The sequence below is a fragment of the Oncorhynchus tshawytscha genome, linkage group LG30 (genome assembly GCF_018296145.1).
Source record: "Oncorhynchus tshawytscha isolate Ot180627B linkage group LG30, Otsh_v2.0, whole genome shotgun sequence".
Lineage (NCBI taxonomy): Eukaryota > Metazoa > Chordata > Actinopteri > Salmoniformes > Salmonidae > Oncorhynchus > Oncorhynchus tshawytscha.
In genome coordinates this window covers 18797556-18812990 of record NC_056458.1, presented here as the reverse complement: position 1 = coordinate 18812990, position 15435 = coordinate 18797556, and the positions used below count along the sequence as shown (strand labels likewise).

Genomic DNA, 15435 nt, shown 5'->3' with positions numbered 1-15435 from the left:
ATATGTATATGTATGTATATTTGTGCATATGTGGCTGTATGTGTATATATATATATTTACTATTTACAAAAAATATATGTGGGGGATTATAAATTATGCCGACAATTACATTGATGGATGTAACAATCTATCTGCAATATTAAAGCTGACCATTAATAATGTTACTTTCTGGACAACTGAGAACTTGGAAACAGTAAAGTAAAATCATGATGTCAGTGACCTCCAGGTGGCAAAGTCGGAGGGCTACAAAAATGCCAGTTTCCAATTTGGAATTCCAAGTTGGATAACTCTTCAAAACAATAACTCTTCAAAACAATGATTCCCAGTCTGAGCTAATTTTCTCGAGTTCGCAGTTGTCATGAACACACTGAAGATGGAAGTTGGAGTTCCAAGTTCCCAGTTGTATGGATCGAGGCATTATACTGCCTCGATCCATACAAAACTCCACCCATGCAAAACCTCCCGATTAGAAGGTCCTGTGTAGATTGTATTTTCAACTAGCAACTATCAGGGAATAATACTCATCAAGTTTCTTCACAGGTTTACAGTCTGTGTTTTATCAGCTGTTGTACAATATGATACAAAACACAGGAAAACAGAATTTTGACTGCATTGGGCCTGTAACCGAACATAATTGAGAACCACTTCCTATGAATTAGTACACATGTTTGTGTTATATCACATCGAATATATCATAGATTTCCCCACTCTGACACCACCAAGGTTGAAAATCTGAAATAATAAGAGTTATATTTTTTGCTTCTACAGGCAACACTTTTCATAGAAATTATAGTTACACCATATATTATTGTAGATACCTTCGTAACAAGAACATAACTGTACGAAGCCATGTTTGTTAAGAATGACCTTCTTCTATCTGTAGGCTACAAGGTATCCATGTATCTCTCTGTCTGCACCAGGTTTGTCTGAGATCCTATCAGGCCCACTGGCCCAGAGGTATGAACAGCACCCAGTCCAGCCCTGTCGCCTTCTTCATCATCCAGGGCCTGGCCAGTCTGGGGGAGAAGAAGATGATCCTGTTTATCATCTTCCTGCTGGCCTACACCGTCATCCTAGGTGGAAACATCATGATCATCTACCTGGTACTGTACATTGTACACGCACAGCCAGAACCAGATCACAATAACATTAGATAGAGATGATGTTATAAGAGACCATGAGTTGTAGTTAGTGTAAGTAAACAAAGGGTTTTGTTCAGGTCCTCTCACTTAGAATTTGCTCTAAGGGCCTGTAGACTATACTATACTCCTCAGGAGTCAGGAGTTTAGAACTCTTGAGATTTATGGCTTGGGCCCAGAGTTTCCCCTGGTCGAGTCATGTTGTCAGGAAAAACTCTCCGCTGGGCCGATCTATGACATCACTGTCTAACCGCTTTCTTTATCTCGTCCTAAAGGTCCGGACCGACCCGAAGCTGGGCTCCCCCATGTACTTCTTCCTCCACAACCTGTCCATCGTGGACATGATTTACACAACGGTCACCATCCCCAACATGTTGTCAGGCTTCCTGACTGAGGTCAAGACTGTGTCCGTCCCCGGCTGCTTCCTCCAGATGTACTGTTTCATCCACATGTCTGTTACCGGCCGCGCCCTGCTGACCGCTATGGCCTACGACCGCTATGTGGCCATCTGTAATCCTCTCCGCTATGCTGCTTTGATGACCCGCCCCGTCTGCCTGCTACTCATCATTGGGGCTTGGACATTCGGTGCCATCTGCACCTTCCCAACCACTAGCATGGCAATGCAGCGTTCATACTGTGGACCCAACGTGGTGCGCCACTGCTGGTGTGACCCGTCCTCAGTGAGGCTGCTGGTGTGTGGGGACACTCAGGTGGACAACATCGTGTCACTGTCTTCTGCTCTCATAGCACTGCTCACCACGGGTGTGCTCATCCTCACTTCCTACATCCTCATCGGTGTGAAGATAGCTAAAATGGGCACCGCAGAGCGACTGAAGGCATTTAGCACCTGTGCCGCCCACCTGACGGTTGTGTCCATTTCTTACAGCTCTGCTTCATTTGTCTATATCTCCTACCGTGTGGGAAACTTCTCTCCAGAGGTGACCCTCCTCTTCATCCTCTTTCTCCCCCTCCTCCTTTCCCTGTTTTAAGGACTGTTTAACTCCTCCATCAGACAATCTTCAGTCAACACTGTGATCTTACATTCACCAGTTGAAGAATTTGACGGATATTTGCGCCATTACTCTGGTTACACATGTCCTCTCTGATTTGTCTTTCACTGTTGATGTCTCATGGTATGCAAAAGGCATTCCCACCAGGAGATGGCACTGTTGTATTATTTTAGTGTAACATACTGATGCTCTTCAGTCACTGTACATTTGTGTCATGTTGTCAGTGCTGTGAAAATCCCAATAACAGGGTTAGGGTCAATTTCATTTCAATTCCAGTCAATTAAGAAAGTATATGAAATTCCAATTGTAATTCCATTTTCCTAATTGAAAAGCGTTGAGGATAATTGGAATTTAAATGGAATCCAACCATCCCTATTAATGCTATGTATATGTTTATGGTTGAATATGATCAAGGTCATACTGTTAATAACATTGTGATAAGGTTAGATAACATTGTGTTGATGTTGTAAGTGCGTATCATTGTTTTTTATTATATTGTGGTTGTGGGAATCATTGTTGCACTGCAGTTGTCTTAATGTTGTATTCATGTTGTGTTATTGTTGTAGGTGCGTATCATCGTGTCGGTGCTGTACTCGGCTCTGACTCCTTTCCTGAACCCGATGATCTACAGCCTGAGGAACAAGGAGCTGAGAGCGGCCATCAAGAGGGCCTTCTGCCGACACAGAGACGTCTCACCGCAGAGCCGCAAAACACTCATCACACTGTCCTGACAGCAAAACATTCAATTCAAGCTCCTTTAAAATAGTTTATTATGGGCTAAAAAGTGTGATCATTTTCAGAGATTCCAAAATAATGCAAAGTCACTGTTTCCAATTATTGTTTGTTGTTTGGAAAGCAGAACAGCTAAATGTTTCATTATCATGCACTTATAAACGAAACCAAACAATATTTGTGTTTATCATTTGGTTCATTGTGTAGGTTGCACAACTGTATACATTTGATTTAATAGTTTTAAGTTTATTGATAAAACCGAAATAACAACTGTAAAGTCCTGTTCAATCGCATTGTACAAACTATCAGATACAGTACTAAATGGTATGTGATTATACTTGTTTTTAATCAATACCAAAGAAACAACAGTCATTGTTAGGTGATTATTGTGTAATTACAATCTCGCAATATTATTCCTAAATATCAGAGAAATAGCACACTGTCAAATAAAGTGTACCAACAGATTTTGGTTTTGTGCCTCTGCCTTCTCTGCAAGCGTCACAAATTAAAATAAAACTTTGCACAATAAAATGATGGTTTGCATGCGGAAATTAAATCTAGAAATGATTCATGGAACACCCCCCAAAACTTTGCACCACCTAAAATAAATGTCAGTTTGAAAACATAGTAGTAGTGTTATTCCTAGTTATGTATTTTAGAGTAGATTTGCATGATGCATTAGGATTTTTTTCCATCAGTACTAACCGAATCCGGGGCAGCTCTGTTTTAATTGTTAGAACATGCTTTGAATATGCATACCATCAATTAAATAATGGCTCTTATGTTAGCGTCCAATTCAACAGAACCCTTACAGGTCCCTCAGGTGGTGGTTGAAAAGAAACTCCCTTGTTTTATGAACGCCACACACATACACTGCAGTTCTAATTATATTATATATGATTTATTTTCCCATCAGATTTAACACAAACTCCTGCAGCTACCTTGGCTCTGTGAACACCCTAAATATCCTCTGTTAAATCTCTTTAGTCTGTAAACCATATATTATGTGGTTGACACAGGTAGGGACCACACTATTCCGTTTGCACAGGTCTGCATAGGCTAGGAAGCGATGGAGGATGATAACCAACATCCCAGCAGAATATGGTAGACCAGTAAGCATGTGCTACAGGTTGTCAGGGCCTTGCTGTTTAAAGAGCTTTTTCTACTACTCAGACAAACAATGGCAATCTTCAGATAGGCGAGACTGATGCTGCCTATGGACGAGACAAACAGCATAACAGTAAATGTTAAGACATATGTTATTTATAAACATGGTCTCGCAGAAGAGCTTGAATAAGGAGGCGCTGTCTCGGTACGGGTTAAATATGTTAGACCTACAGAGTGATAGGTGGATTGTGATGCCCAGCAGAATCCCCACTCAGACTATGGCTACCCCCCAGGCAGACACAGACAACCTGAATACCATTTTGCTGTTCATGATGGTAGTGTACGGCAGGGGGTTGCAGATGGCCACATACCTGTCAAAGGCCATGATCATGATAACGGTGTGTGATGTCGTTGCATAAACATGAGCACAGAAAGCCTGAATGACACACTCCATGTAAGTGATATATCGCTCAGGTTCTGCGGTCAAAATGTCCCCTAACAGACAATGTATCATCGCTGTAGCCCCGACTATGTTATTAAGAGACAAGTGTCAGAAAAGGATGTACTGTACATGGGATGATGCAGGCTCCTCTCCATGGAGATCAGTACTATGAGGCCGATGTTGCCCACGAGGTGAAGATGTAGATGATAAGGAAGAGGATTAGGTCAGGGTAGGAGGTATGTTGAGAGATTAAAGGGAAGTTCAGGATTTTATAACTTGATAGAAGAACTGTAATCCATGATTTGTTTTCTTTAACCTTATCAGTCCCGAGACCCATCTGACTTTCATTTATCTGCATGTTTATATGTTTTTATTATAAAAACCTGATAAAAATGAATTTATATGAATGCTGTAAGTACAGAAATGGTTTGCTCAGTGGGAAATAAATATCCAACTAGTCAGTGACAACTGTGTGGAGTTTGTGACAGCAACTATGTGAGCTTATTACAGTTTTATAGACACTACGTCCTGGGATTTCCTATGATCTTCTATGAAGAACCCCACCCTTCCCTTCTAACGACTATTGTGTAGCTTGTGAATGTCATATAGAGCACAGCATGTCACATGAGAGTCCCAGCTTTTCATAGATCGCTTTTGATTGTTTGCAGCTCAAACCATTCAGACTCTACAGACATTTTTGTACAAAGACTTGGCCCCGGGTCCCTTCAGGATCCGCCCTTGTGTCACAAACACCTTTCTAGCTCAGCCCCCATTAAACACACAGACTAATGGTACCAACGGATGCAGAAGAATGAGACAAAACTAATGGTACAAGCCAGAAGTGTCACAGTTTCTGTTATTTGATTGTTGTTTCCTTAGGTTACCGCTGGAGGGCGCCCTTACCCTGTTTTCTAGTTTTCAGGTTACCCTGATAATTACTCATTGGATTCTCCTGTGTTTAATTACCTTCTCTGTTCACCTGGTTGCCTTGTTATTTAGGTTCCTCTGTTGGTCTGTATCTTTGCTTAGGTCTCATGTTTTATTAGTGTGCTCTTGTGCGGTTGCCTTGTTTCTGTTAAGACTAAGTAAAAGTTCTGGATTTATCCTTACCCCTGCTTGCTGTGTTTGTATGCGCCTGGAATCGAGTTCGTACTTGCATTATTGGTACAGTAGTCCCAAGTCTACAATGGACTTTTAGTCGTCCGAGGAACACTCTGAATTCCACCATTTATGGTCGGCTCTCACCCACCATGGAACTGTGATTGGATGTGCATGTACATGCCTAGTTAAATAAAGATTAAATAAAAAACTAAATAAATTGATCGCCATGAGGCGTGACTGCAGACATTGTCTGACGATTTAAGAACTCTTGTGTCCGCTCTCAGACATTTATTTTAATTGTCAAAGCTTTACCCAGGAGATGAAAAGGGTTTTTGATCACCCCATCAGTGGCAGGAACGCTGCTCAAAGACTCATTGTGCTTCGACACGGCAGCCGGAGGGTAGCAGATTACACCATTGACTTTCGGACGCTTGCCGTTGAAAGCGGTTGGATACAGAGTCACTTCACTCAGCCTTTCTGAACGGACTCAGCGAGGTTCTCAAGGATGAACCGACTTCTCTGGATGAGCTTATCATTCTGGCCATCCGGATTGACAACCGGCTTCGGGAACGTCTTCGTGAGAGGACGGAGGGGTTCAGAGTTGTTTCCAGTGTTTCAGGTTCCGCCGAGGGAGTCGATTCTTTGTTTGTTCCACTGCCTTATGCTGCATCTGCTTGTCCTGTACCCCGTCAGAGTTGTCAATTCGGCTCTGGTTCTCCTTTATATCTTTCAGAAGAGCCAATGCAATTGGGACACACCAGGTTTCTGCTCTGGAGAGACGGTGCAGGATTAACAAGCAATGTTGTCTTTACTGTGGTCAGTCTGGACATTTCCATGCCTCCTGTCCCAAGCTGACGGGAAACGGGATGACTCGTGAGTAGACGGGAGAATACTGGCGAGTCAAATACAATCTTCAGCTGCCGACACGGTACGCACCTTGCGTCCGGCCAACCTGCGGTGAGACAATGGGCAGTTGGACATTCCTGCTTTCATAAACTTTGGGGCCACCTGTTTCTGGATCACACATTAGCTCGCCAACAGGGGCTGCCTCTCACTAAGCTGGAAGGTCGACCCCTAGGGTCTGGGAAGGTGAAGCAACTCACCATGCCTATTCAGATACGAGTTCTGGATTATCATGTGGAATTTATCCAGTTACATTTGTTGGACTCTCCTGAGCTTCCCCTGGTTCTTGGACATCTGTGGCTTTCTATCCATAATCCACAAATTGACTGGCCCTTGAGAAGTGTTCTGAGATGGAATTGTTCATGCCAGTCCACCTGCCAGTAACTTGCTCTACATCTTTCCAGCCCTGCGCGTCTGGAGGCTTCTGATTCTCCTGTTCCTCCAGCTAGGGATGACAAGCCTGATCTTTCCCGCGTACCTCGGGATTACTGGGATCTGGGACAGGTCTTCAGTAAAGGAAGGGCCAGCGAACTGCCTCCTCACAGGTCCTACGATTGTGCCATCGACCTCCTGCACGGCACCACTCCTCCAGGAGGAGGGCTGTATTCTCTCTCAGGTCCAGAGACTGCAGCCATGAACAGATAATTAAGGAGGCGCTGGCGGCTGGTTTTATTCAGCCGTCCACTTCACCTGCAGGAGCGGGTTTCTTTGTTGGCAAGAGGAATGGGGGATTCCGTCCCTGTATCAATTACCGGGGTTTAAATAACATTATCATCAAGAACCGTTACCTTCTTCCTCTTATGTCCTCAGCCTTTGAGAGACTCCAGGGAGCTACGTTTAAAAAGAAAAGTGATTTACGGAACGCATTCAATGTGGTGCGCATCAAACAGGGAGATGAGTGGAAGACAGAGGTCAACACCCCAAATGGACATTATGAGTACCGTGTCATGCCATTTGGATTTACAAATGCTCAGGTCGTTTTCCAGGCCCTGGTTAATGATGTGCTGCGCGACTTCCTTTACCAGTTTGTGATTGTGTACCTGGATGACATCCTCATCTTCTCCAGGTCCATGGTTGAGCACATCCAACATGTTCGCCAGGTTCTTCAAAGAGTCCTCTCCTCTCACTTTTTGCAAATGCGTTCGAATAATCTAAAGTTGTGATGTTGCAACTTCCTGTAAACACACAGTCCAATTCAAAGTTAATGACAGGCCTGTGTGGCAAATTTCTTATTTGCATGAAGGCCTACTGTAGCTCTGATTAGCTATGGTGCACCGGTCTGCGTAGACTCCGTTCCTAAACAAGACAGGTTTTATTTACTGAAGTGTCTATTAATTGTCCAAACGCACGGCTGCTTTCCCATTCTATATTGCTATTTGCCTTATTTAAGATCCCGTAACCAAAACAATGTCCGAACGTTCTGTTTCGTGGAGGAATTCCTTTGTGGCGTTCTTGCCGTTTTGCGAACTTTAGCAAGCTAGGTCAAAATGTCGTGGGATGATACCAAGGAAAACCGTTTAACTTCTTGCGTCGAGCCATCCCGGATCCGGGATCGTGAATACAGCCTCAAGCTCATTACCATAACGCAACGTTAACTATTCATGAAAATCGCAAATGAAATGAAATTAATATGCTAGCTCTCAAGCTTAGCCTTTTGTTAACACTGTCATCTTAGATTTTCAAAATATGCTTCTCAACCATAGCAAAACAAGCATTTGTGTAACAGCTAGCACAGCTAGCGTAGCATTTAGCGTAGCATTAAGCATTAGCATCAGCAGGCAACATTTTCACAAAAACCAGAAAATCATTCAAATAAAATCATTACCTTTGAAGAACTTCAGATGTTTTCAATGAGGAGACTCTCAGTTAGATAGCAAATGCTCAGTTTTTCCTGAAAGATTATTTGTTTAGGAGAAATTGCTCCGTGTGGTGCGTCACGTTTGGCTACCAAAAAAAAACGAAAATTCAGTCTTCAAAACGCCAAACTTTTTTCCAAATTAACACCATAATATCGACTGAAACATGGTAAACGTTGTTTAGAATCAATCCTCAAGGTGTTTTTCACATATCTCTTCATGATATATCGTTCGTTGAAAGCCTCCTCTCTCCTCTCAATCACTGGATGACTGCGTGCAGCTTGTAGATTACGCACCAATTTAGACAAAGGACACCGGGCGGACCCCTGGTAAATGTAGTCTCTTATGGCCAATCTTCCAATGATATGCCTACAAATACGTCACAATGCTGCAGACACCTTGGAGAAACGATAGAAAGGGCAGGCTCATTCCCGGCGCATTCACAGCCATATAAGGAGACAATGGGAAACAGAGCTTCAAAAATTCTGTCCCATTTCCTGGTTGAAGTTTCATCTTGGTTTCGCCTGTAGCATGAGTTCTGTGGCACTCACAGATAATATCTTTGCAGTTTTGGAAACCTTAGAGTGTTTTCTTTCCAAAGCTGCCAATTATATGCATAGTCGAGCATCTTTTCGTGACAAAATATTGCGCTTAAAACGGGCACGTTTTTTTATCCATAAATTAAAAGAGCGCCCCCTATATCCAAGAAGTTAAAGTCAAATGGCAAGTCTATGCCAAATCCTCAGATTATTCAAAAGTGGTAGGACGATATGAAAAAATGGCCACATATCACCAACGAAGACATCTTTAATGATTTATTCTTGTCAATCAGTGTGGATGGGAAAGAGATGAGGAGCTACAAAAGCACAGAGAAATATCAATATCAAATAAGCCACCACTCACAGCGGCAAAGTTGAGGATGACAATCTGGTGTACCTCAAAGCAGATGTCCAGCCCAGTCAGAGCAAAACACATCATCATTCTGCCTGGATTCTTCTGTTGCAGGGCAGGTCGAAGACTTGCAGTCGATGAGGTAGGTACAGAATCAAGGTGAGTTTTACAATTAAATAGGAATTATTTTTTACCCCCTATTTCATGGTATCCAATTGGTAGTAGTTACAGTCTTGTCTCATCGCTGCAACTCCAATACAGACTCGGGAGAGACAAAGGTCAAGAGCCATGCGTCCTCCATAACACAACCCAACAAAGCCGCACTACTTCTTGACACAATGCCCATCCAACCTGGAAACCAGCCGCACCAATGTGTCAGAGGAAACACCGTAAACCTGGCAAACATGCACTGCACACTGCCCACCACAGGAGTCGCTAGTGCACGATGAGACAAGGATGTCCCTGCAAGACAAACCCTCCCTAACGCAGACGATGATGGGCCAATTGTGCACCACCACATGGGCCTCCCAGGCGCGGCCGGCTGCGACAGAGCCTGGACTCGAACCCAGAATCTCTGGTGGCACAGCTAGCACTGCGATGCAGTATCTTAGACCACTGCACCACCCAGGAGGCCAACATAACCTAAACTTACTAGTTAAAACGGAACTGTGTAAACTTGTCAACTGTGAACACCATGTAAACGAGTGTTACATACTGTAATTGACTATTATAACAATAGGTGCAGAATGCTGGGTATGGATGATTGACAGGGGTGTCCTGTACAGCAATGCCAGTGGAAATTGGGGACGCAGCAGAATTTCACTCCAAAAAGGTTGAGCGGGATCTGTTTTAAAGTTCGCAAACCAAATTATGAGTTCTCTGACAGCACCCCAGCCGCTTCTCCATCTCTACCACCAACTCCTGTGTACCACTCCCACAACGCACTTAAGAAGAGTTTGGAAGGGGCCAATGTTCCAATGGGGAGCCTTCTGCACGAGTGCATCAAAGCTAAACCAGTCATCAAGTTCCAGCAGCAGCCACACAGCTACAGCAGCCTAATAGTGTACATGGAATCAACATGCAGTGTCAGAAAAGCTTGTCATTTTATTACGTTTTTGCTAAGCTGAAGGAGTGTAAACGTGCCAGCTTGGAGGAGGTCACTAAAGGACAGAGTTCCTTCCAATGCGTAGTATGATGCACGTAAACTTTGAATCACTGCTAGCTTAGCAAAGAAGGTTCCTTTGCACACCTCAACAAATCCCTACAACTTTGTACAGGAGCATCTCTTCCCCAGGTTCTATGGGAACTCAGCAACCACATATGGCAAGGAGAACGAGCAGGTTGCCTACACATGGATGGGAGAGCTGTGGGTTTAGTCTGGCGAGTAGAGGCACAGTAGTGTGTCAAGGAGCCATGGCTTTCTGCAAACCCAGATGTAGTGTTAAACTTCTAATTAAAGAATGTCTAGAAATCAAATGTCCTGTTCTGAGTAAGTCTCTGACGGAACTGTTTTCTGGCAAACTCACCGATGTGAAGCTGGTGGATGGGGTTCCTCAGCTGCAACCTAATGGAGCCTAATGGAGCCTTCCGGCGCCGACAGAGATGGCCTCCTCGCTTCGAGTTCCTAGGAAACTATGCAGTATATTGTTTTTTTATGTGTTATTTCTTACATTGGAACCCCAAGACGGGCAAATCGCGCACCACTCCCTAGCATACTACTCGCCAATGTCCAGTCTCTTGACAACAAGGTTGATGAAATCCGAGCAAGGGTAGCATTCCAGAGAGACATCAGTGACTGTAACGTTCTTTGCTTCACGGAAACATGGCTCACTCGAGAGACGCTAACGGAGTCGGTGCAGCCAGCTTGGTTTCTTCACGCATTGCACCGACAGAAACTACCATCGTACTGGTAAGAAGAGGGCGGGGGGGTATGCCTTATGATTAACGAGACGTGGTGTGATCAAAACAACATACAGGAACTCAAGTCCTTCTGTTCACCTGACTTAGAATTTCTCACAATCAAATGTCGACAGCATTATCTACCAAGGGAATTCTCTTCGATTATAATAACAGCTGTATATATTCCCCCCCAAGCAGACACATCGATGGCCCTGAAAAAAGTTTATTTGACTCTATGCAAACTGGAAACCACATATCCTGAGGCTGCATTCATTGTAGCTGGGGATTTTAACAAGGCTAATCTGAAAACAAGACTCCCTAAATTGTATTAGCATATCAATTGCGCAACCAGGGCTGGTAAAACCCTAGATTATTGTTATTCTAACTTCCGCGATGCATATAAAGCCCTCCCTCGCCCTCCTTTCAGAAAAGCTGACCACGACTCCATTTTGTTGCTTACAGACTACAGACAGAAACTAAAACAAGAAGCTCCCGCGCTCAGGTCTGTTCAACGCTGGTCCGACCAATCTGATTCCACGCTTCAAGACTGCTTCGATCACGTGGATTGGGATATGTTCCGCATTGCTTCCAACAACAACTTTGACGAATACGCTGATTCGGTGAGCGAGCTCATTAGAAAGTGCATTGACGATGTCGTACCCATAGCAACGATTGAAACATTCCCAAACCAGAAACCGTGGATTGATGGCAGCATTCGCGTGAAACTGAAAGCGCGAACCACTGCTTTTATTCAGGGCAAGGTGACCTGAAACATGACCGAATACAAACAGTGTAGCTATTCCCTCCGTAAGGCAATCAAACAAGCTAAGCGTCAGTATAGAGACAAAGTATAGTCGCAATTCAACGGCTCAGACACAAGAGGTATGTGGCAGGGTCTACAGTCAATCACGGATTGCAAAAAGAAAACCAGCCCCGTCGCAGACCAGGATGTCTTGCTCCCAGGCAGACTAAATAACTATTTTGCCCGCTTTGAGGACAATACAGTGCCACTGACACGGCCCGCTACCAACACCTGCGGACTCTCCTTCACTGCAGCCGACGTGAGTAAAACATTTAAACGTGTTAACCCTCGCAAGGCTGCAGGCCCAGACGGCATCCCCAGCCGCGTCCTCAGAGCATGCGCAGACCAGCTAGCTGGTGTGTTTACGGACATATTCAATCAATCCTTATCCCAGTCTGCTGTCCCAACATGCTTCAAGAGGGCCACCATTGTTCCTGTTCCCAAGAAAGCTAAGGTAACTAAGCTAAACGACTACCGCCCCGTAGCACTCACTTTCGTCATCATGAAGTGCTTTGAGAGACTAGTCAAGGACCATATCACCTCCACCCTACCTGACACCCTAGACCCACTCCAATTTGCTTATCGCTCAAATAGGTCCACAGACGACACAATCGCAACCACACTTCACACTGCCCTAACCCATCTTACAAGAGTAATACCTATGTGAGAATGCTGTTCATCGACTACAGCTCAGCATTTAACACCATAGTACCCTCCAAACTCGTCAACAAGCTCGAGACCCTGGGTCTCGACCCCGCCCTGTGCAACTGGGTACTGGACTTCCTGACGGGCTGCCCCAAGGTGGTGAGGGTAGGTAACATCTCCACACCGCTGATCCTCAACACTGGGGCCCCACAAGGGTGCATTCTGAGCCCTCTCCTGTACTCCCTGTTCACCCACGACTGCGTGGCCATGCACACCTCCAACTCAATCATCAAGTTTGCGGACACTACAGTTGTAGGCTTGATTACCAACAACGACGAGACGGCCTACAGGGAGGAGGTGAGGGCCCTCGGAGTGTGGTGTCAGGCAAATAACCTCACACTCAACGTCAACAAAACAAAGGAGATGATTGTGGACTTCAGGAAACAGCAGAGGGAGCACCCCCCTATTCACATCGACTGGACAGTAGTGGAGAGGGTAGTAAGTTTTAAGTTCCTCGGCGTACACATCACGGATAAACTGAATTGGTCCACCCACACAGACAGCGTCGTGAAGAAGGCGCAGCAGCGCCTCTTCAACCTCAGGAGGCTGAAGAAATTTGGCTTCTCACCAAAAGCACTCACAAACCTTTACAGATGCACAATCGAGAACATCCTGTCGGGCTGTATCACCACCTGGTACGGCAACTGCTCCGCCCATAACCGTAAGGCTCTCCAGAGGGTAGTGAGGTCTGCACAACCCATCACCGGGGGAAACTACCTGCCCTCCAGGACACCTACACCACCCGATGTCACAGGAAGGCCATAAAGATCATCAAGGACAACAACCACCCGAGCCACTGCCTGTTCACCCCGCTATCATCCAGAAGGCGAGGTCAGTACAGGTGCATCAAAGCAGGGACCGAGAGACTGAAAAACAGCTTCTATCTCCAGGCCATCAGACTGTTAAACAGCCACCACTAACATTGAGGGGCTGTTGCCAACACACTGACTCAACTCCAGCCACTTTAATAATGAAAATTGATGGAAATTGGTGTAAAAAATATATCACTAGCCACTTTAAACAATGCTGCTTAATATTATGTTAACATACCCTACATTACTCATCTCATATGTATACTGTATGTATATACTGGACTCTATATCATCTACTGCATATTTATGTAATACATGTATCACTAGCCACTTTAAACTATGCCACTTTGCTTACATACCCTACATTACTCATCTCATATGTATATACTGTACTCTATACCATCTACTCCATCTTGCCTATGCCGTTCTGTACCATCACTCATTCATATATCTTTATGTACATATTCTTTATCCCTTTACACTTGTGTGTATAAGGTATTAGTTTTGGAATTGTTAGGTTAGATTACTGCATTTTCGGAACTAGAAGCACAAGCATTTCGCTACACTCGCATTTGATTTTTTTGGGTTACTACATGCAGGGGCAAATGGGCATGTTCTGCACAGGACTGGAGAGATGCAAACTACTGTCTGGGCTCCATCCGGGCAGGTTGTTATTGTTGATGTGAATTTCAGTGCTGATTTTATCCCTGAACTGAAGACATTGTATTTCATACATCTGCTGACAAGGACAGTATATGAGTTCCAGTCAGGCAGACTAACTCTGTGCTCCAAATATGTTAAACTATGTGGTATTTAGGCTCAGGGCCTAATACTTTGTGTTTTTAAATAGTTCTCATATTTAAGGTCTCTCTGTCAGCTCTACCTTATTATCTAAGCATAACACTTTATTTTTTTGTCTTGCACAGTTCCCTTCATATGCATATTTACATGATTATATTTGCATAATTGTTTTATGTCTTGCCTTGTACAGCTCTCTTCATACATGTTTATCTAATGCCTAAGGATAAGTCCTTATGATTTATGAATATTTTAATTGTTTAGCTCTTTTCATATAGCACTTCATGAACTGAGCATACCGTAACTCATCTTGCACTTGGCAAATTAGGGTGTTAATAAAAACACTATGAAATTACACTTTGTTGACATTTTCTTTAATACTTAACATTTTGAAATTAAGGAATAGGAGGGTTTCAAATGTGTTTTCAGTTTGATTCTGGGTTTGGTTTTCAAGTGGCACAAATTATGAAAAACAATGTGGCACTTGATAAACAGTTGTCTTCCCTCTTGGTCTGTTAGAGACATTTTGGAATGATTGCAGCACCATGTGGGGGTGGGCAACTCCAGTCTTCGAGGGCCTGATTGGTATCACACTTTTTCTCCATCCCTAGCAAACACAGCTGATTAATCAAATTGCATTCTAAACTGAAGATCATGATTAGGTGATTATTGGAGTCAGGTGTTTTAGCTGGGGCTGGGGCAAAATTGTGACACCAATCAGGCCCTCGAGGACTGGAATTTGCCCACCCCTGATCCTAGTGGATCCCTGTAACGTAATTGCAGGACTATTAAGCGCACCTGAATATAAACCGCACCCACTGAATTATTAAAAAATATGTATTTTGTACATAAATAAGCCGCACATGTCTATAAGCCGCAGGTGCCTACCGGTACATTGAAACAAATTAACTTTACACAGCCTTTAAACTAAACACGGCTTGTAACAAAAATAAATAGGCTTTAACGAAACACGGCTTGTAACAAAAATTAAAACAGTAGCCTACCAAGAAAGTCATTGGTCACTATCTTCCTCCTCCTGTGCACTGAAACCACTGAAGTCATCTCCTTCGGTGTCGGAGTTGAATAGCCTCAGAATTGCTTCATCCGATGTTGGATCGTTTTCTTTGTCGCTCTCATCACTTTCATCCGGAGCCAAATACCCAGCTGAGCTCATGCTGCCCCTTCAACACGCAGCAGTCCAGCCTTTCGAAACCCGTTGATGATAGTGGATTTTTTGA

The 15435-nt window shown here is 44.0% G+C and overlaps 1 protein-coding gene and 1 pseudogene across 1 annotated transcript; one reads left to right on the top strand and one right to left on the bottom strand.

Moving 5' to 3' along the window:
* Positions 1-927: 927 nt before the first annotated feature.
* LOC112228112 (olfactory receptor 1052-like) lies at positions 928-3367 on the top strand. Its single transcript, XM_024393235.2, has 3 exons — positions 928-1103; positions 1415-2077; positions 2716-3367. Exons 1-3 carry the CDS (start codon positions 960-962, stop codon positions 2878-2880), a joined length of 972 nt encoding a protein of 323 aa, XP_024249003.1. The 5' UTR covers positions 928-959; the 3' UTR covers positions 2881-3367.
* A 487-nt stretch (positions 3368-3854) lies between these two features.
* LOC112229120 lies at positions 3855-4788 on the bottom strand (annotated as a pseudogene).
* Between the last annotated feature and the right edge of the window lie 10647 nt (positions 4789-15435).